Genomic DNA, 20,615 nt, shown 5'->3' on the forward strand with positions numbered 1-20,615 from the left:
TTGGATCTTCCTGAAGCCATTTCACTGCCAGCTTTCATCTTCTCTGCCAGCCCCATGGAGAGTCAAGCTTTTTCCAGCCTATGTCAGGGAAAGAGAACCAGAGACAGCAACCTCGGGTGTGAAGGGAATCAGCCCTGAGCCCAGGACTGTGGCCTCCTGCCACTGCCTGCTCTCCTCTTGCTGCTGGGGCCTAGGTCTTCCTGCTGCTTCCTTTTCAGCTAGTCAAGAGTCCAGAGAGGTGGGAACAGCCTTAACAAAGACACTGAAGGTGAGTGGGGACGATCACTTGAGCCCAGGAGTTAGAGACCAGCCTGGGCAACAGGGGAAGACTTCGTCTCTACAAAAAGACCCAAAACACCAAAGCAAAGCAAAACAAAACAATTTAGCCAGGCATAGTGGTGCATACTGTAGTCCCAGCTACTCAGGAGGCTGAGGCAGGAGGATCGCGAGTTCAGGAGGTCAACACTGCAGTGACCCATGTTCATACCACTGCACTCCAGGCTGGGCATTAGAGCAAGACCATGCCTCAAAAATCAATCATTCAATCAATAAAAATAAAAAAGACATTGGAGACTTGGGAAGGGGGTTCTAGGTGGCAGTGCTCCTAGGGAAGCCCTCTGCCCCACGGAAGACATGAAGTTCCTGGGAGAGCAGGTGGTTCGCAAGGCTCAGGTTTTCATACACCTTGTGCAGATCTAGAAGGCAAAGTCATACCTGCTGGGCAGGGAAGACCGAGGCAATGAGGTAGGAGCAGTAGGGAGGCCAGTTTGTTCCAGGTGCTTAGAATTGTGTTTGTGTCTACTCTGGAGGTTGCTGAGGGCTGGGGTGCACCCGTTGGAGCAGGGGCTCATAGGTTTCTGGGTAATATCAAGTATTCTGGTTTCAGAAGGTGATGTGGTAGGCCCACGTGCCCCAGTGCCAAGTAAACTGTTTCTTAAGTCTGCTGCAGTTGCCTCCAAAGAAGATAGAAAAGGGGAGTAGCCGGGATTCCAAAACGGAGAGCTTACCAACCTGGCTGAGGGCCATGTGGAGAAGGGTCCCGCCCTAGATAGTATTCCTGGTCCCTTGGGTCCATTTACTCCTCATTTTTCTTTTTCAGTCTGATCCCAAATTAGTAGTAACAGCCCTCTGAGAGAGACAACGATGAGAAAAGAGGTTCCTACACTCAAGCCAGAACTGGGATGCAGGCTGTTCATGCTCTGGCTTCAGTTCATCTACTGACAGGGTGCCATTAGATACCATTCCTCTCTCTGGGACACAAAGAAAGCTGTTCCCAGGTCTTATCTCTGTTGCTCTGGGCTCTTCTGAATTTGATGGCCCTCAGCACAGGGCCAGGGAGTGGGGGAAAAGCAAAACTTTTACTAGGAATTGCTATTGGAACAGCCCCCATTGCCAACGTGTACGCACTCTTGCACACGGCTTTTCTGAACAGACTTTATATTATGGGTTATCACCACAAAACATCCCTTTGGGGCCTGGTAGACAACGCCACAGAGTTCAGGGCCATTAATTTTTCTCCTATCCAGAGAGTGCATGGTGTCCAGAATCCGTGGTTACTACAAGAGCGAGGTGCAGAGAACCTGGCTCTGCTCCGAAGCATGATTGCTGCTGACCAGCCCTTGGGCAGGAACTGGGGAGGTGGGAGAGAATTCCCAGGAGGCAAGGGACTCAGCCTGACACAGTCTCCGGGAGTGCATCCTGGAGTCCAGTACAGAAACCTCTGGGAGGACCAGGTCCTGCAGAAGAAAGATGTGCTAAGAAAGCCTGGGATTGGCAGTTACCATGTTGTGGGGAGGAGAGTTTGCCTCTGGGGCCCACCACCTTGAGAAATATGCATGCTGTGGCTCAGGCAGGTGGTCAAGAGAGAGTCGTTGTATTTGATTTGCAAGTTACTAAGAGAGCCTGCCATGTGCCAGCAAGGTGTGGTGCAGATATGCATGGCTTCTGCATGGCACCACAGAGATCATGATAAATGAAGGGCCAAGGTGGTAGACCCAGAGTGAGTGCTGTGGAAAAGGAGGAGCGGGGAGATTAGGGGGAGCTTCCCAAGGAGATAGACTTGGTCTGGACCTCAAAGGATGGGCAGAATTTCAATAGGTAGAACGGCATCTTCTGACCAAGCTTTGTCATCCGAAGCATGGAGGCAGTCAGCGGGAGTCTCCCTGTGCCTAGGTTGCCCCTCCCCAGCAGCGCCTGCCTGCAGGGAGTTCTCTTTCTCAGCTCTGAAGAGGAATGGTGGCTGCCTCTGAGACACAGAACCAAAGGATCACCCCAACAGTTTCTCAAAAAATACCCCTTCTTCCCCAAGTCTGGCCGGCAGAGGGCTTCTTTGTCCACCCAGTACCCGCTCCAGGCAGCCTCTGGGTCTCCTGGCCTCCTGTCTCCTTGACCCTGAGCTGGACAGCAAGAGGGAAAGGTGTCTGCCATGGACTGGTGGCCTCAGGACTCATCCCCGTCTTCTCCAACCCCAGTGGGCCTCTACCTCCCCTGGGGCTTTCTGCTAGTGACCAGCTTTGGGCCCTACTATAGGTTTGCTTGCTGGGCTTAGGAGCCTCGAGAGAGGGAGCCATTTCCTGAAGAAAAGATGTCTGTCTCAGATTATCTGGGAAAGAGGCTGAGTCGGTCCCTTCTCTGAGGAAACAGAGGCAGCAGGACATAGGCTAGGGCGGTAGGAGGAAAAGGGTCTGCACTGCAGGGTCCTTGGGCTATGCGCTCCCGACCTCACCGCTTCACAGTTCCCACCAGATCTGACTTGACCTCCAGGCCATGACCCAGTCCCTCCCCCACTGTGGAAACCTCTGTGTCCCCACCTGCTCCTTTCACTGCCACCTGGGAGGGTCTGAGCAGGCCAGGCTCCCCGTCTCCAGGTCTGCTCCTCCCATCTCCTACCGTCCCCCCGCAGCTGGGCTCTCCCACCTCCAGCCCCCCTCACCTCTCGGCCCTCTTCTTTCCCTCGGGCAATGGGAGCCTGGTTTGGCTGCCCAGGAAGATCGTATCTGACCACAGGAGGGAGGGCTGAGGGCACTGCTGGGTGAGCTGAGGCCTCCTTAGGTTCGTGCTGTGGCCCGAGCTCAAGTCACTCAGAAGGTTGCCTGAGGAAGAGGGAGCTGGGGAGCCGTCTTCGCCAGCACGGGGACTGGAGGAGCTGGATGGGGTGGAGTCTTCTCATTTTGGTTAGCTTCTGGTGGAGGTCCCAGGCTTCGGCATGCTCAAGCTTGGAGTGGTCAGGAGCAGGCCCGGCTTGACCTCTCTCCTTCCTGCTCCTTCTCCTCACCCCTTGCTGCAGTTCCTTCACTCCGTCTCTCTTCTCTCTACAGATGGGACCCAGGTGAGCCCGGGTGCCCACTGTCGCAGCCCCACTGGCACAGGTAAGACTCAGGCCTGGGGGAGCCCATGGTGGGGAGTGGAAGATGAGGGGCGGAAGGGCAGTAAGAAGAAGAGAAGCTGAAGGGTCAGAAAAGCAGGGTCGCTGGCTGATCCACCAGAGAGCCAGGAGGTCGGGGCTCCAGGGAGGGGTGAGGAGCTGGGGTGAGAGAGGCATCTCTGGACGCCGGCTGGGCGCAGTGCTAGGAAACACAACAGGAAAAGGACAGACAGGATGCCAGGATGCCCTTCGCGTCCTTGCTGGGTGCAGTGAAACAGGAAGGAAAGTAAGAAGCTAATATTTATACTTAGACCCCTGCCCCACGTCAGGCACCAGGCAAGGTGTGTGTTCTTGTGCGTGGACTCATTCGGTCCTCACAGCAGCCCTGCAAGGTGGGCATGGCAGCCCCTGCAGGACTGGAGGGGCTGGAGAGGAAGGGTTCTCTCACGTCCGTGCCTCCTCCCACTGCCTGCCCGAGCCTCCTCTGCTGCTGGGCTGCCCTGAGAAAGGACTGGACTTCCTGCCACTGCTTTGGTTTAAGACATGCCCATGGGGCCAGGTCTGCACTAGACGCAGTCTGCCCTTCCTTCAGCGCAGCCAGTGTCAACTGAGGGTCTACTGAGTGCAAGATATATAGCCTGATGCATGCTAATTCCATATAGCAGGGAGAAATGGAGCCCAGGCATCCTCCTTGCTTCAGTCCTGGCTGTTCGAAAGCTAACAGGCAGGTTAGGGAGGAAGGTCACACAAATACAAGGAGAAAAAAATAGTAGAATGCAATAATGTGACCAGTGCCCAGTGAAAGGACATGGATTAAGGAGTTTATCCATTTGTTCAAGAATCATTAATGAGCCCTGTGTCTGTGCCAGGGTACTTTCCTGGACATTTTAGAAGAGACACAGATTTATTCATTGATTCCACGTTTGTGGCTTAGACGTGGTACCTGCCCACAGGGCGCTAATCCCGGCGTGGAACCGCCACGTGATTGAAGTCCAAAAGAGGGAGGGATGCTAGGCACTGACTGGGTCCAGGGATGAGGGAGGACTCCAGCTGGGCTTTGAGCAAAGAGTAGGATTTGGAAAAGTAGAAGGTAGGAATGAGGACAGCACAGACAGGGGGACGCTGAGCAAAAGCTCAGAGAACAGAAGAGACATGGATTTGTGATGGCCAAGGTGGAGGGTTCATGTTCAGATGCAGACCAAATTGAGAGAAGCCGAGTTAGGACCAGACTGTGGAGCCTCACAAATGCTAAAGCACCCTGAAAAGTATTTCCAGGGCTCCAGGTAGAGCCCATCCTATACTCTCTTCTGCTGTGGAGGCAGTGGTCATGCAGAGAGTGAGGGGAGGGGCCCCTGCGGGGGGGACTTCTTACAGTCTGTGTGTGGCTGAAGCCACTGGTCTTGAGTCTAGGTGGCTGACCTTGGTTTCCCTAAGCCCCTCTTGCATCATCAGGGGAGTCACCCCAGGAAGCTAGGACACAGAACATGGAAGGACTGAGACCTTTCCTGGGGCAGGAATGTGTTGGTATTGGAAACCCAGACTCAGCCCGAATGAGAATCCAGATTTCTTGGGAGGCAGCATGAATGCCGGGTGGTGCAATGTCTACTGCGGGCGGCGTCTGGGTGCACAGGCATCAGCCATCCCTCTGGGGCTGTTGATATTCAGGGGGCATGGTGGGCACCTCCTTGCTGGGCTCCTTTCTTGTGTCCTCCATGTCACAGTCAGGGAATGTTAGAGTGAATGCCTACTAGTGACAGCCTACTGCAAACCCCTCTTCTTTGCCGAGTGAGAGCCCCTCGAGGGGAGGTGAATTCCTGAAAGTTGGTGGGAAACTGGAGTACCTGCCTTGGTAGGACCAGAACCCATGCTAACTGTGCCCCTAGCTGGGTTACTTTGGACAGGGCCCTTCAGCTCTGAGCCTCAGTGTCCTTATTTAGAATAACAAGATAGTAATGTCTACCCCCCGGGGCCAATGGGTTGATGAGCTGAGAGGGTTTTGTAGATGCTCATGCAGAAGTGCTGTGGATGTAAAGATTGTGGTTAGGAGTGGCTGGCTTGGGTCTGTAGGCTGCGATTTCTGACTCCTAGACTAGTGCTTTGTCACAGGCCTTTCCAGCCCTCCTCAGCCCCAAACCCTGAGGACCGTCTGTGGCTGCCCCACTGGGAGATGCCCAGCATTGGAATTGCTGAAGGAGGCCTCTCCAGGAAGGTTTCTCCACTTGTGTGCCCTCCCATGGGGCCGGCCCGCTCCCACCCCCACCCACTCCCCCTTCTCAAGGATGAGCCCGTTGCAACAGCTCCATCTCTGAGTGTCTCAGCCTCTCTGGCTGCTCAGCCCAGCCTGGTCCAGCTGGCTATGCTGGCATGGACCCTAGTCTGGTGGCCAGTTATAAATAGCTCCTGCACCCACAGCCTTGGCAGGGTGCTCCTGGCGTGGGTGCAGAGGACAATTGAGAAGAGGCAGCCGTGCCTGCCATCCTGACCATGCCAGGCCCAGAGCTGCCACAGAGGCACCCAGGAGTAGGCCCAGGGGCACACAGGGCCTGTGAGCTGAGGAACCTGCCCTGGGCACAGGGTTCTGCAGGCCCAGGGTGGCAGTCAGGGCTGGCTGTAGGCTTGAAGCATCACTGTATACCATGGCTGGGGTTAGAGCATGGGGGGGTGGCGATCTGGAGGGCCTGTGAGGCTCGGAGCTGGAGGCAGAACAAAGTGGGCCTGTTTGCCTGCCCGATCACTTCCTTTGAGCCCAACTCAATAGAGGGCAGCTGGGCAAATCCTTTGATTCCAGGGAGAGATGAAGGGAGGGAGAAGACAGGGCCAAGATGTCCCACCATAGGGCCTGCAGCTCATCGTAGGTCCCCGTAGCCCTCAGCCCCCTGCCCGAGGAGGAGCATGTCTAGTGGAAGAGCACTGTGCATGGAGTCAGAAGCCTCCATGCAAACACCACCAGCGATACAGTGTAACTGGACAGTTCGTGTGACCTTTTCTCTCACTAGCAAAGTGGAATCGATAATACCTGCCTTGCAGGACTATGACAAGGACTAAGTGAGGGAAAACCTCATGAGAGGGTTTTGCCATTCTCAAGTGAGCCCGAGGGAGGTGGTCAGGCTGTAGTCATACCTCCAAGGACAACCTTTCCAACTTACCCTGCCCCTCTCTCTGTCCCCAGGCTGCCCCAGGCCCTGTGCAGACACACCAGGCCCTCAGTCCCAGCCCATGGACCTGCGGGTGGGCCAGCGGCCCCCAGTGGAGCCCCCACCAGAGCCCACATTGCTGGCCCTGCAGCGTCCCCAGCGCCTGCACCACCACCTCTTCCTAGCAGGCCTGCAGCAGCAGCGCTCGGTGGAGCCCATGAGGGTAAAGATGGAGCTCCCCACACGTGGGGCCACCTTGATCTTGGTCCCCAGCCTCCCTGCCTCCAGTTCCCTACACCCCAGTTTCAGTCCTCAACTCCTTGTCCCTTCCTGGGCCTCTGGCCCTGCCCACAGCTCTCCATGGACACACCAATGCCCGAGTTGCAGGTGGGATCCCAGGAACAAGAGCTGCGGCAGCTTCTCCACAAGGACAAGAGCAAGCGAAGTAAGGATGAGGCTGCCCCAGCCCAGCCCAGCCCAGCCCTACCGGGTGCCTGTGGCTGCCTGTGTGGCCTGTGAGGAGTGAGGTGGGAGGGGAGCAGCCAGCTAGGCCTGAGCTGAGCCTTTCCCTCTGCTTGCCTGGCTCTGCCTGTGAATGTGTGTGGGGTGTGGGGGTGAGGGAGTGTCTGGAGGCTCCAGGGAGGGGTAGGGCCTTGGGCTTGGCTCTTGTGGGGAGTCCCTGGGATGCCCCTACTGAGGATGGGGACAGAGCCATGCCAGGGAGTGCCACGAGGCCGTCTGTCCACCCACCTGCAGCCCCCTCATGTCTCTGCCCCAACAGGTGCTGTAGCCAGCAGCGTGGTCAAGCAGAAGCTGGCAGAGGTGATTCTGAAAAAACAGCAGGCAGCCCTGGAGAGAACAGTCCATCCCAACAGCCCCAGCATTGCCTACAGGTAACGCCCTCCTCACCTGCTCCCTCCTGTCCCCACATGCCCCCCACGTGTTAGCCATGAGCACACATACACTTGCCCTCTTCCTCTCCAGCTGCCACTCCCAGTCCTTACCCTTCCTCTAAGCATAATGCCCCCAAGACCCTCTCTCAACTGATACCTGTCCTCTTCTCTCTTTAAATTTTCTCCCCACCCTGCCCAAGGCCCTTCACACACACACACACGCACACACACATGCACACACACACACACCCTACTGGCTTTGTTTCTTGCACATATGAGCCTCTTCTCTTGTTATATTTTCCCTGAGCACAAAAATGTCCTGGTTCCCAGAGCAGGTTCCTAGTGCAGGTAACAGAGCCTCCAGTGGTCTCTTCACCCAAGCACCTGGCTTCTATGCCTAGGTCAGAGCTCTGCACTGTGGCTGCTGGAGAGGACAGGTGGCCCACTGCTGCCACCTGGAGATGGTCCTCATCCTGCCAGCCCCACACTGCCCAGCCCTGCCTGCTGCAGCCTCCTCCACAGGTCCCACGGCCCATGCTCAGGGTGATGCCCGTGCAGTGTCCCCACCCCTCTGAAGCAGCCTTGGCATTCATTCTGCAGAACCCTGGAGCCCCTGGAGACGGAAGGAGCCGCCCGCTCCATGCTCAGCAGCTTTTTGCCTCCTGTTCCCAGCCTGCCCAGTGACCCCCCAGAGCACTTCCCCCTGCGCAAGACAGGTGAGCTGGACAGACAGGCGGGACCTTCCAGGCAAAGGAACAGGGAAGGGCCTTGGACGTGGGCAGGAGTGTGCGGGGGTGGGCTGGCTGGGCTGGGCCAGGGGATCGTCGGTAGGCTAGGATCTTCTTTCTGGCTCTCCCTTCTCTTTCCTGGACCCATAGAGATGACTGGGACTGAGGGACTAAAGGGTGGGAAAAAGAAGGGTGGTGGGGGCCTGAGTGATGCTGGTGCTCCCCGCAGTCTCTGAGCCCAACCTGAAGCTGCGCTATAAGCCCAAGAAGTCCCTGGAGCGGAGGAAAAATCCACTGCTTCGAAAGGAGAGTGCGCCCCCCAGCCTCCGGCGGCGACCTGCAGAGACCCTCGGAGGTGAGGGCCGGCCAAGCGGGTGCAGTTGCCATCCTCAAGCCTGGCTGGTCTTGTCCCTTTGGGTCAGGCCCTACCCAGAAAGGGGTCTCCCTTCCCTAAGACTGCCGTGCATGGTTGTATGGGGGTGTCTCACACACTTGCCGAAGGTGGGGAGTTGGGGCTGAAACCCAGCCCCTGCTCTATTAGCTGACATCTCCCAGAAAAGGACACACCCTTTAAAAAAAATTGTGCAAAGGTGCTGTAGGCCGAAGATGGCCTGCCTTCTTCCTGCTCTTATGGGAAGAAAGCAGGAGGCCATGTGCGGTGGCTCATGCTTGTAATTCCAGCATTTTGGGAGGCCAAGGTGGGCAGATCACCTAGGTCAGGAGTTTGAGACCAGCCTGGCCAACATGGTGAAGCCCTGTCTCTACTAAAAATACAAAAATTAGCCGGGCATGATGGTACATGCCTGCAGTCCCGGCTACTTTGGAGGCTGAGGCAGGAGAATCACTTGAACTTGTGAGGCGGACGTTGCAGTGAGCCGAGATCGCACCATTGCACTCCAGCCTGGGCAACAGAGCGGGACTCTGTCTCGAAAAGAAAAAAAGAAAGCAGGAAGCAGAGGTGCCCATTAAGGAAGGGGCTGCCCCTGGCTCTCCTGCACTAGGTGGCCTGGCTGTACCCTCCTGCCCACCCTGGCCTCTGACTGCACTTCCCTCTCTCCCCAACCCTCAGACTCCTCCCCAAGTAGTAGCAGCACGCCCGCGTCAGGGTGCAGCTCCCCCAATGACAGCGAGCACGGCCCCAACCCCATCCTGGGCTCGGAGGTAAGGCCTTGCCGAGACTGGGCTCTCCTGGGGCAGTTCTGAGGCCCAGCCTTCTTCTAGCTAGTGGCCCTGCCCCAGCTGGGGCTACAGGGTCTGGGCAGCCCCTGCCAGAGCCTCCTGGGTGTTCTGGGGAAGGCGCACCAGGGTAGAGGTCTGGGACCAGTGACCCTCGCCCTGCTCCCATGGCAGGCGCTCTTGGGCCAGCGGCTGCGGCTGCAGGAGACTTCTCTGGCCCCGTTCGCCTTGCCGACAGTGTCCTTGCTGCCCGCTATCACGCTGGGGCTGCCCGCCCCTGCCAGGGTGAGTGGCTGGGGTGCCCACCCCCACTCCAAGCCCCCCCAGCTTCTTTCACTCCCTTTTCCTGCTGCCTCATCCCATCACCTTCATTGTTCTCTGCTGGAATCTTCTTCCCCGTGACTTCTCCCGCCTCTACCTCAGGCTGAGAGTGACCGCAGGACCCATCCAACTCTGGGCCCTCGGGGGCCAATCCTGGGGAGCCCTCACACTCCCCTCTTCCTGCCCCATGGCCTGGAGCCCGAGGCTGGGGGCACCTTGCCCTCTCGCCTGCAGCCGATTCTCCTTCTGGACCCCTCAGGCTCTCACGCCCCACTACTCACTGGTGAGTCTGCTGCTTCTCCAGGGAAGGGCCTGGGTCCCTGCACCCTGCTAAGTGCCAAGCTTGGGATGGGACCATCCTTCCTCCCTGTCTCTGTCCCCCATCCTGCACATCACCCTGTGGCACCCTGGCCCCCCACCCTATACCCTTGCTTCCTTCCATTGCTCCCTGTGGTTCCCTCCTTATTCCACCCCTTGATTTTTTGCAGTGCCCGGGCTTGGGCCCCTGCCCTTCCACTTTGCCCAGTCCTTAATGACCACCGAGCGGCTCTCTGGGTCAGGCCTCCACTGGCCACTGAGCCGGACTCGCTCAGAGCCCCTGCCCCCCAGTGCCACCGCTCCCCCACCACCGGGCCCCATGCAGCCCCACCTGGAGCAGCTCAAAACTCACATCCAGGTGATCAAGGTGAGAGGAACTGGGTAGTGGAGGTATCGAAGGGGTGCTTAACTGGGGCCTTGGGGGCCAAAAGAAGAGGGGTACTTAGAAAGGGCAGGGATCTGGAGGGCAAAAGAGGGGGATGTGGCTTCTGGGGTCCCAGAGCTGCATGGCAGCTGGAGTCCCAGCAAGATGACTGGCTGCCTGGCCCAGTCCACCGCCTCCCACCCCATGCCCCTTGCTTTACCGTGGCATGTCAGCCAGGTGTCTCCCCTCCCTAGAGGTCAGCCAAGCCGAGTGAGAAGCCCCGGCTGCGGCAGATACCCTCGGCTGAAGACCTGGAGACAGATGGCGGGGGACCGGGCCAGGTGGTGGATGATGGCCTGGAGCACAGGGAGCTGAGCCACGGACAGCCCGAGGCCAGAGGCCCCGCACCTCTTCAGCAGCACCCCCAGGTATGGCAGTGCCCACCTGCCCCTGAGACAATGTCCTCAGAAGACTCTGGGGCCTGGCATAAGATGGGGTAGGGAGGGAGATATGATATCAGGGCAGGAGGCGGCTCTAGGACCCACGGTTGCCTATAAGATCCTGGGTGCTGGATCCACACCAAGGTGTAGGCACACACACACATGCACCCTCACACACCCATACACACTCATACACACAACAGCTTGCCAGTCTCAGGTGTGGCCATGTCCCTTTTCCAGCAGGGAGTCTGGCCTTCCCTGCAGCCACACACAGTCCTGCCCTGGCATGTCTCCCCTCTATCCAGAAAGGTGGCTAGGGCGGGAGGTGGGATGAGCCAGGCTCCAGCACGTCCAGCAGAATGCGCTCACTGTGGGAATCGAGACCCGGTGCGTTAGCTTTTGAGAGCTGCTGGGATACGTGCTATAGGCTGGTGCCTTGGACAACAGGCATTTACCGGCTCACAGTTCTGGAGGCTGGAAGTTGAAATCAAGGTGTTGGTGGAGTTGGTTCCTTCTGGGAATGTGAGGGCAGGGGCTGTTCCAGGTCTCTCTCCTTGGCTTGTGGATGGGCATCTTCTTCCTGTGGCTTCACATGGTTTCCCTCTGTGTGTGTGTCTGTTCAGATTTCCTCTTCCTATAAGGACCACAGTCATGCTGGGTTAAGGCTCACCCTAACGACCTCATTTTAATTTGATTACTTCTGTTTGTAAAGACCTTATCTCCTAATAAGGTCGTGTTCAGAGGTACTGGGGGTTGGGACTTAACATATAAATTTGAGGGTGGGGGACATAATTCAATCTGTAACACATGGTGACAGGCCATATACATGTTCTTAGATGGTTACACAGTCCAGGAGATGAGGACATCCTGGTCAGAGCAAGATCCAGCAACCCTCCCCTGGTTTCTGGCTTTGGAGTCCCAAGGGTCCAGGGAGCTCTGATGGAATGGGTGGTCAGTCTGGGGTGCAAGCCTTTGAGGGGGCTGCTGGGGACAGGGATAGTCAAAGGCCAGAGCCCCATTGGATGGCAGGTCTAGGTTTATTCTGGAATCTCTCTAGGAAAGGGGCCAATTTGGGGGTCCCCAAAACCTTAGGCAGATGTAGAAGGATCAGGACCCTGAGACACTGGCGACCAAGGCCCCGTCTTCCCCCCAGGTGTTGCTCTGGGAACAGCAGCGACTGGCTGGGCGGCTCCCCCGGGGCAGCACCGGGGATACTGTGCTGCTTCCCCTGGCCCAGGGCGGGCACCGGCCCCTGTCCCGGGCTCAGTCTTCCCCAGCCGCACCTGCCTCACTGTCAACCTCGGAGCCCGCCAGCCAGGCCCGAGTCCTGTCCAGCTCAGAGACCCCTGCCAGGACCCTGCCTTTCACCACAGGTGAGACCGGGAGGAGGGTGGTAGGTGGAGGGAGGGGCCTGGTGGCACGAGTCCATCTGGGTACAGTGGTGTCACTCAGCATGTTTTTAGAGGCCGCAGAGCGCTTAGCCTTGTCAGGCCCACATAGTGCCCATGGAGCCCTGGAACAGCTGGTTATTACGTTTGGCCGATGAGGACCATGGCTCAGGAAATCTAAGGTGACAAGCTTGTGGTCAAATAGCAAGTGGTAGCCAAGCCAGGATAAGAATTTCAGGCTCCTGCCGATGCAGTCAGCCCTTTTAAAAAATGATATTTATTACTGTTGCTCTGCTTGTAAAAAGAGCTCAGAAATATTTTAGACATTTTGAAGAGTACAGAAAAACATAGGAAGAATAGAAAAATCACCAATCAGCGCCTCACAACCCAGAAGTAACCCCTCTGAAATTCTGTATTTCAGTTCAGTCTTTGTTCTGGCCATAGGTACATGTACAGATGCCATAAACACATGAACTACATTTTATATCTGCTTTATGTAGTTAACATAGTATGAGCCCTTCTTGGTATAATTAATCTTTAAAACTGAGAGTCTCATAGTATTTCATTATTGTATTTCATTTTTACTGAGGGATACCTTATCAGTTAGACATTTAGATTATAGTTTATTTTATTTTCCTTATGCATCAATATTCCCTCATGCTTGGGATTATTTCCCAAGGTTCACTTAAAAAGAGTAGGGTTCGTGGGTCACATGGGTGAGCAGTTTGAAGGTCGTTGGTGTTGTCGATGCACAGAAATTGACCCTCCCACCTGCCATGCACAGGGCCCTCCTCTGAAGACTTCCCACTGCAGACTGAAACAGCCACTTCTCCAAAGCTGGATTTGTCTATCCCATGGTCCAGTGTCATTGTGGCTTCTTAGTTCCCAGTTTGGGGGTTTCCTAGGAATTCTTTCCCCTCCCACTGCCCCTTGGTAGCCTCTCTGGGTTCATGACACCCGTGTGAGACGCGGTACGTTAGGCCCTGTGCTTAGCTCTGAGCACCTGAGGGCCTGGTGCTGGGCCCTCGAGTGCTGGGCCATGGAGCAGTTGCGTTCACGCGTGGGAAGGCTGTGGCTCTGGCAGCCGTGTTGGTGTGTTGGCTGCCGCCACCTGGGGAAGTGTCTGGGCGCGTGTGGAGGGGCTGGGGCTGGGGCTGGCGCTGGGGCTGGGGGCAGGATGAAATGCAGGCCTGTGTCGGTGTGAGGGGTGTGTGCCCGCCTGGCTCTGTGTGGGTGCCTGCTGTGGTGGTGCTGGCGTGTTCTCTGCAGCCGAGGCCGTGGGACTCCCCAGGTCCCCACTCTGACCCTTGCTCCCGCAGGGCTGGTCTATGACTCGGTCATGCTGAAGCACCAGTGCTCCTGCGGAGACAACAGCAGGCACCCGGAGCACGCCGGCCGCATCCAGAGCATCTGGTCCCGGCTGCAGGAGCGGGGGCTCCGGAGCCAGTGTGAGGTGAGGAGGTGTGGGTGGGGGCCCAGGAATGGGTAGAGGGAGGAGTTGTGGGAGGGCTGGGGTTGGGGGGCCCTGGGGTTCATGTGAGATGAGGGGCAGATGGGGTGGTGATGATGGGAGGGAAGGGGTGAACATGGGCACAGAGCTCTGTGGGTCCCTTCTCAGTGTCTCCGAGGCCGGAAGGCCTCCCTGGAAGAGCTGCAGTCGGTCCACTCTGAGCGGCACGTGCTCCTCTATGGCACCAACCCGCTCAGCCGCCTGAAACTGGACAACGGGAAGCTGGCAGGTAAGGGCCTAGTGGCCCTGAGCCCCGGGTCTCCTGTGCCCGCTCACCTCACCCAGCTCCCGTGCGCTCCTGTCTTGGCTCTGCCCAGCCTGCCTCCTCCCCAGCCCTGGACGTCCCCACTCCCTTCCATATTCCCTCCCCCAATACCCACCTGGCCCTGCTATCCAGGTTCCCTGCTCCCGGTCGGGCCAAAGGCTGAGAGTGTTCACACTGACGTGGGCTGGGCTCTCCCCGCAGGGCTCCTGGCACAGCGGATGTTTGTGATGCTGCCCTGTGGTGGGGTTGGGGTAAGTGTGCCCAGGGGTCTCAGGGGGCATTGCCAGGGCTCTCAGCTCTCCTCCCCATGGTTCTCCCAGGCCCAGCCCCTACAGAACCCCTGCTTGTTGTGGTTCTGCCAGACAGCGTGGACCAGGGACTTCCTGAGGTGCCCTCTGCAGTGGGAACCTCCTTTTGGACAGGCGTGTCTCAGCTCACGGTGTCCCCCAAATGCGGAGCCTAGCCTAAGCCTTGCCCCTAGAAGGTGTTTGGTAGCTGTTGAGCGAGGCTCCAGGAGCAGGGCCAAGGCTGGGGGATAGGTTCATCTCTCCCTTCAGAGCCCCCGACGGTTGGGTGTTGGCCACCACGCTGCTCTGTCTGCTCTGAAGTGTCAAGTTAGGGAACCTCAGCCTGGTCCCCAGATTTTGGGCTGCTTGGCGTGAGGTCACCTGGTCCCAGATTTTGGGCTGCCTGGAGTGAGGTTGCCTGGTCCCAGATTTTGGGCTGCCTGGTGTGAGGTCGCCTGGTCCCCGGATTTTGGGCTGCCTGGCGTGAGGTTGCCTGGCCCCCGGATTTTGGGCTGCCTGGCGTGAGGTCACCTTGTCCCCAGATTTTGGGCTGCCTGGCATGGTCGCCTGGTCCCCGGATTTTGGGCTGCCTGGCGTGAGGTCACCTGGTCCCCAGATTTTGGGCTGCCTGGCGTGAGGTCGCCTGGTCCCCGGATTTTGGGCTGCCTGGCGTGAGGTCACCTGGTCCCCGGATTTTGGGCTGCCTGGCGTGAGGTCGCCTGGTCCCCGGATTTTGGGCTGCCTGGCGTGAGGTCGCCTGGTCCCCGGATTTTGGGCTGCCTGGCGTGAGGTCGCGGTGGTGCTTCCAGTGTCCTTGGCCATCCGGCACTTCGCTACTCTGGGACACAGCCCCAAATTCTCGAGCTCTGCTTCCTCAGTCCTCTCCCCTTCGTGAAGGGAGCTTCCCGCCCCCTCTGGCTCGGCTCTCCTCGCCTAACACTGTCCCTGCAGTAGTTTCTCAAGCAAGGTGTATAGAGGCAGGGGATGGAGGCCTGACTCTGGAGGGAGAGAGGGAGCTGTAGCCAGTGGGTGACGTTTGGGAGCCAGTCAGGACCCTATTCACGACTTCCCATTTCTTGCCACTTTCTGGTTTTTCCAACTGTTGTTGCTTCTGTTTTCTCCTCCCTCCTCTCCCTCTCTGTCTTTCTCTCTCTCTCTCTTTCTCCAGCCTCTTGCGACTCTCTCTGCCTTCCTCGCCTCTCTTGGTCTGCCTCGCCCTCCCCATCTCCCCATCATGCCCCCCGGCCCCTCCCTAGCCTTGAGGCCCAGGGACTGGGTTTGGGGGGCCTCCCAGCCTGGGCTAGGGGCCCTGAGTGGAAGACAGTGGTGCAGACGGCCCCTCCAGCTCCGACCGTCCCGCAGGGCCTGAGCAGAGTCAGCTGGGGCTTAAAACCCCCTCCCGGCCCAAACCCCAAGTCCCGCCCAGGTAACGCCATGCCCCCTCCCCTGACTGGGGAGGCAGGCGTGATGCTGCCAGCAGAGTGCTGGCCAGATAATGGGCTGGTGCTGGGACTTAAGCTGGGAAGAAGTCATGCTGGGATTGGGGGACACAGGAGGCCTTGCCTTTGGGCGGTGGGGCACTGGGGAGGCAGCACTGTCTGTCCAGCTCCCTGCCCCTGGGGTCCTGGCCGTGGGGTGGGGACCACCTTGGGCCCTGGCTCCTGTGCGAAGCCTTGGATGATACGGGCCCTGACTCTGGCTCCCGCAGGTGGACACTGACACCATCTGGAATGAGCTGCATTCCTCCAATGCAGCCCGCTGGGCCGCTGGCAGTGTCACCGACCTCACCTTCAAAGTGGCTTCCCGTGAGCTGAAGGTAGGAGGTTTGGGATGAAGGTGGACACACCGCAAAGGAGGCAGCAGGGCAGGGTAGTGGGGAATCCAGGCCCAGGACCCAAGGCATCGTGTTCCTCTTAGAGATTGCCACAGGTGTTTGGAGGGGAAATTGAGGGCTCTGGGGACCAGGTTGAGATTTGAACTCTTGGGGCACGTTCATGCAGCTGTGGGTCAGAGCTGTCTGTTGATTGGCACACATTCTTTCTTTTTCCAGAATGGTTTCGCTGTGGTGCGGCCCCCAGGACACCATGCAGATCATTCAACAGCCATGTAAGGCTAGGGGAAGACCTGGACGGGATGAGGTGGGGGGCATGCCCCCAGGGCCTTCCTTTAGGGACATTCTCTCTTCTTCCCCCAGCTTTCTCAGGGTGGGCCAACCCAGGGGCCTGGGAGGTGAGGGAATGTGGAGAGAATGGGCTGGCAGGACCTGTATCTCCTCCCAGGGGCTTCTGCTTCTTCAACTCAGTGGCCATCGCCTGCCGGCAGCTGCAACAGCAGAACAAGGCCAGCAAGATCCTCATTGTAGACTGGGTAGGTGCCTGTTCCTGGCACCCTCCGAGCTGATCTGAGAGCCCCAGGGGAAGAGCTCTGAGCCTGATGTTAGAGATGTGGCTTCATGTCTTCGTTCTGCATTAGCCTCCCTGAGCCTCAGTTTTCCCTTATGTAAAAAGTTTGGGTGAAGATAATACCCTCATCACAGTTGGGAGGTCCACAGGGGATGGTGTGTGGGAATGCATTCAGCCATCACAAACCCCCACAATGGGTAAGAGCTCTCATTTGAGTATTGTCTTTTGAATTCTGTTGGCTTCTTTTGGCAGATCTAGTAATTTCTGCATTTCCTGTACAGGTAGTGATGATAAGAATAAGAGCAAATAACATCAGTACACCACTAATCACATCCAGACACTGATGGTTTTACACATGATGGATTTAATCCTGACTATAACCCACTTTACAGGTGAAAGTGAGCACAGAGAGATTAAGTAACTCACACACAGTCATTCGTAAGTCGTGAGATGGATTGGAACCCAGGCCGGTTAGCTCTAGAGTGCTTGCGTTTAACTGCTAGGCTGTTTCCCTTCTGCACTGACAGCTGTGAAAGAGATGTTTCTAAGCAGAAGTTGACAACGGTGGAGGACCTTTGCACACTTGAGTCCCCGCATGGTCCTGTGAGTTGAGTGTAGGGCCCAGCTCTCCCTGGGAGAGCTCATGTACCAGCCCCTCTGTAACCGAGCTTGGTTTCTCATCACCTCATCACTTCATGACTTTATGCAAGACAGAGTGGTTCCTGATGTGTGTAACCCTGGACCCTCCCCTCTCCATGCCACTAACCCCATGTCCACACAGTTACTCTCTCAGGTGGGCTGGCCTGAGATTGGGACACTTCCTCTCCTTCAGGATCTCATATTACAGCCAGCCTCGTCCCTCACAGAGAGACCGAGTTTCAGAGCCGGGCAGTGGATTACGTGGGGCCACTCAACCATGTGGCTCTAGGAACCCCAGGTTCCTGATCCCCAGTCTAGGGTCCTGACCTCAGAATGGCCACTGACCTTGAAACCCTTCTAACTTGTCCTGGCCTCCCTCTCTCTGCCTTCAGACCTTCCGTAATCACTGCCCATCTCCCTACACAGGACGTGCACCACGGCAACGGCACCCAGCAGACCTTCTACCAAGACCCCAGTGTGCTCTACATCTCCCTGCATCGCCATGACAACGGCAACTTCTTCCCGGGGAGCGGGGCTGTGGATGAGGTAACCGCACATCAGGGCCACACCTTCCAGCCTCATCGACTCTCCTCCTGGCACTTACTCTGCCTCTGTCACGACAAGCTATGTGATCCTGGGCAGATTGCCGAGGCTCTCTGATCCTCAGCTTCCCCACCTGGAAATGAGGAGGCTGGATGAGCTGGGCTGGCAGCTCTGACATGCTGGCGTTCCCCTTCTGGGACTCTACTGTCCTCATGTCTCTCTTGTCTTCTGTTTTCCAGGTAGGGGCTGGCAGTGGTGAGGGCTTCAATGTCAATGTGGCCTGGGCTGGAGGCCTGGACCCCCCCATGGGGGATCCTGAGTACCTGGCTGCTTTCAGGTACGTGCTCTGGGGGCCCAGAAGGGCAAGGCCACCCTCTCCTGTCCCTTATCCTGAGATCACCGGGGTGGAGGTGGCCAGTTGGATTGTCAGCCTGTCCCCACCAGTTCCCAGACATGGTAGGTGAACACCAGTGGGAATAGGACACACAGAGAAGAATGCAAAAGTCAAAGGGTACTTTGCAGTCATACATTACCAAGAGCCAGTGTCAAACTGATTGCTGGCAGATGGGCAGTGGAGTGAGCAGAGCTGGCACATTTAGTCAGAGAAGGCTGCCTGCAGGAGGTGGGCTTTGAGCAGGAGAGCAGAAACTTAAATTGTGGAGAAGGAGAGAAAGCGTATAATGTCCGTATTGGGAGAGTAACTTAAGAAAAACCATTCTGAAGAGGGGCTTCAGGATCTGTTCAGGAGCCCTCATATATTTCATACTGGGGTCCCTGCACTCCATTTGGGGAAAGAGAACTCTGGAAATGGATCTTGAAACACTTTTCTGGAGTTGTCTCTATGACAGCTAATTCCGCCAGAGCCCTGGGCTGGAGTTCCTGGAGTCTTCTCAGAGCTCAGGGCTTTGAAGAGCACCCAGGCAGGCCCCAGAGTTGGGTTAGACATAGGAGGAGGCAGCTGTGGGGACCTGGAAGAGGGACAGGATGAGAGAATGTAGCCAGGCGGCCCAGGACCTCAGAGGACCTAGTTGCCCCACCTCCACTCAGCTCTCAGGTAGCGAGTAGCTGGGTGTGATCAACTCAGTCCGAAGGCCTGAGCATTTCCCATCCCCGAAGCTTAGTGACCAGGGCCCATCTCCACAGGCTGAGATTACCCTTTCCCTGGGGCTCTGCCCACTGCACCCCACAGATGCTTTCGTGCACACACACCCCTCTTCCGTTCCCTCTGGTGCCCATCCTTGGCTCCTTTCTGCCTCTTGCTAGTTAAGACCCTTAGAGGGCTGAATCCTCAGGCTGTGTGTGCCAGGGACATGGGTGGCCAGCCAAGGTCAGGGAGGTCAGAGAAGTCTGCCAGTTGTGCTGGGGCATTAGGAGCCTTGGAGTCCTAAGAACAGGATGCCCCACAGCAAAGTTGGCAGGACCGGCCCTGGCACCCCTGCACAGTACGATGACTGCCACTTGTTGTGACCTCACAGGATAGTCGTGATGCCCATCGCCCGAGAGTTCTCTCCAGACCTGGTCCTGGTGTCTGCTGGGTTTGATGCTGCTGAGGGCCACCCGGCCCCGCTGGGTGGCTACCATGTTTCTGCCAAATGTAAGGGAGGCTCAGCTGAGGGGGAGGTGTAGGGGCTGAGAGCCAGGCAGTAGGGGGGGTGGGGAGGCATTCCCAAGTCGAAAGGGGAAGGTGGCAGTGGCCAGCCCAGGGCTTTCAGCCTGAGGACTGGATTATGGCAGCTGGTCCTGAAATTCCCTGGGATCTCCTAGACGAGCACAGCCCAGGCCCTTTCTCAGGACCAGGCCGGTTCACCAAGGAAGGCTTGACCAGGTCCTACCTATGGAGACTTAAGTCCAATAGGCAGGAAGCTCAGCCATGGGACTCCCCACCCCAGCTGAGTTGATTCTAGGTGGGCTGGCAGCTCCTCCAGAGGAAGGGGAGGGAGGAGCAGCACTCTCAGAATAGAGGGCGCCCACTCAGACAGGGCCCAGAGGACAGAAAGAGGAGAGGGTGTGGCTCAGTGAAAAAGACCCAGGCTAGAGTCAGTGCCTCAAGTTGAAGTCCTACCTTGCTGCCACTTAATAGCTGTGGGGCCTTTCCCAAGGCCCTTAACCTCCCTGAGCCTTGAGTGAAGCATACTAGTAGGTTTTGCATGAGATTCAATGTGAAAGCACTTTGGAAACAGTGATTGATACACGTGAGTCATTCTTAGGGAGGACGCAAGCAGGGAAGCCACCAGGGTAGAGAATGAGGCCACCTCTCCATTCCCGCCCCTCCTGTTTCCCCCCACCCAACCTCTAGGTTTTGGGTACATGACACAGCAGCTGATGAGCCTGGCAGGAGGTGCAGTGGTGCTGGCCTTGGAGGGGGGCCATGACCTCACAGCCATCTGTGATGCCTCTGAGGCCTGTGTAGCTGCTCTTCTGGGCAACAAGGTGAGCTGTCTCCCTCCCCACTCCATGCTTCTGTCAGGCAGGTAAGCCCAGCTCTCCCAGGACTACCCAAAGAGCAGGCAGATGGGATGGGACAGGGGATGGGACAGGGTCGGAGTGGCCAGGCTTGAAACAAGGTAGGTGAAGCGGAAGCCTCCGTTCCAAGCTGGGTCCAGGCAGCATCTCCTGACCTAGGTCAAGCATGCTTGTGCCCAGAAGGCCAGAGTCCCTGGGGTGGGAATGAGCTGGGCCTGTGGGTCCCTGAGAGACTGGTGGCTGATGTACTGTTTTCTGTAGGTGGATCCCCTTTCAGAAGAAGGCTGGAAACAGAAACCCAACCTCAATGCCATCCGCTCTCTGGAGGCCGTGATCCGGGTGCACAGTAAGTCTGGCGATGGGACACTCACTGAGCTCAG

General features: G+C 57.4%; 2 protein-coding genes across 6 annotated transcripts in view; one reads left to right on the forward strand and one right to left on the reverse strand.

The window, feature by feature from the left end:
• The window catches only part of HDAC7 (histone deacetylase 7), a 36,468-nt gene that overhangs the window by 14,278 nt on the left and 1,575 nt on the right, over positions 1-20,615 (forward strand). Inside the window, exons 2-24 of one of the 5 annotated variants that reach the window (XM_064369827.1) lie at positions 3,318-3,368; positions 6,534-6,721; positions 6,853-6,943; positions 7,280-7,391; positions 7,992-8,107; positions 8,349-8,474; positions 9,189-9,280; positions 9,470-9,580; positions 9,719-9,899; positions 10,105-10,301; positions 10,553-10,726; positions 11,892-12,111; positions 13,446-13,579; positions 13,745-13,865; positions 14,034-14,152; positions 15,897-16,004; positions 16,239-16,294; positions 16,468-16,555; positions 17,656-17,775; positions 18,012-18,109; positions 19,248-19,366; positions 20,069-20,202; positions 20,497-20,581. In XM_064369827.1, the coding sequence (XP_064225897.1) occupies positions 3,318-3,368; positions 6,534-6,721; positions 6,853-6,943; positions 7,280-7,391; positions 7,992-8,107; positions 8,349-8,474; positions 9,189-9,280; positions 9,470-9,580; positions 9,719-9,899; positions 10,105-10,301; positions 10,553-10,726; positions 11,892-12,111; positions 13,446-13,579; positions 13,745-13,865; positions 14,034-14,152; positions 15,897-16,004; positions 16,239-16,294; positions 16,468-16,555; positions 17,656-17,775; positions 18,012-18,109; positions 19,248-19,366; positions 20,069-20,202; positions 20,497-20,581 (2,841 nt within the window). Of the gene's footprint in view, positions 1-3,152; positions 3,369-6,533; positions 6,722-6,852; positions 6,944-7,279; positions 7,392-7,991; positions 8,108-8,348; positions 8,475-9,188; positions 9,281-9,469; positions 9,581-9,718; positions 9,900-10,104; positions 10,302-10,552; positions 10,727-11,891; positions 12,112-13,445; positions 13,580-13,744; positions 13,866-14,033; positions 14,153-15,896; positions 16,005-16,238; positions 16,295-16,467; positions 16,556-17,655; positions 17,776-18,011; positions 18,110-19,247; positions 19,367-20,068; positions 20,203-20,496; positions 20,582-20,615 lie in introns of those variants that run through there. The other 4 variants (XM_012459116.3, XM_012459117.3, XM_012459118.3 and 1 more) reach the window with 4 other exon arrangements.
• Positions 16,909-20,615, reverse strand: part of SLC48A1 (solute carrier family 48 member 1) — a 29,841-nt gene continuing 26,134 nt past the window's right edge. Inside the window, exon 4 of the mRNA XM_064369829.1 lies at positions 16,909-18,740. The gene's annotated coding sequence lies outside the window, so the exon portion shown is untranslated. The remainder of the gene's footprint in view (positions 18,741-20,615) is intronic.

This window comes from Aotus nancymaae, unplaced genomic scaffold (genome assembly GCF_030222135.1).
Source record: "Aotus nancymaae isolate 86718 unplaced genomic scaffold, 86718_ANA_hifiasm-v0.15.2.pri h1tg000092l, whole genome shotgun sequence".
Lineage (NCBI taxonomy): Eukaryota > Metazoa > Chordata > Mammalia > Primates > Aotidae > Aotus > Aotus nancymaae.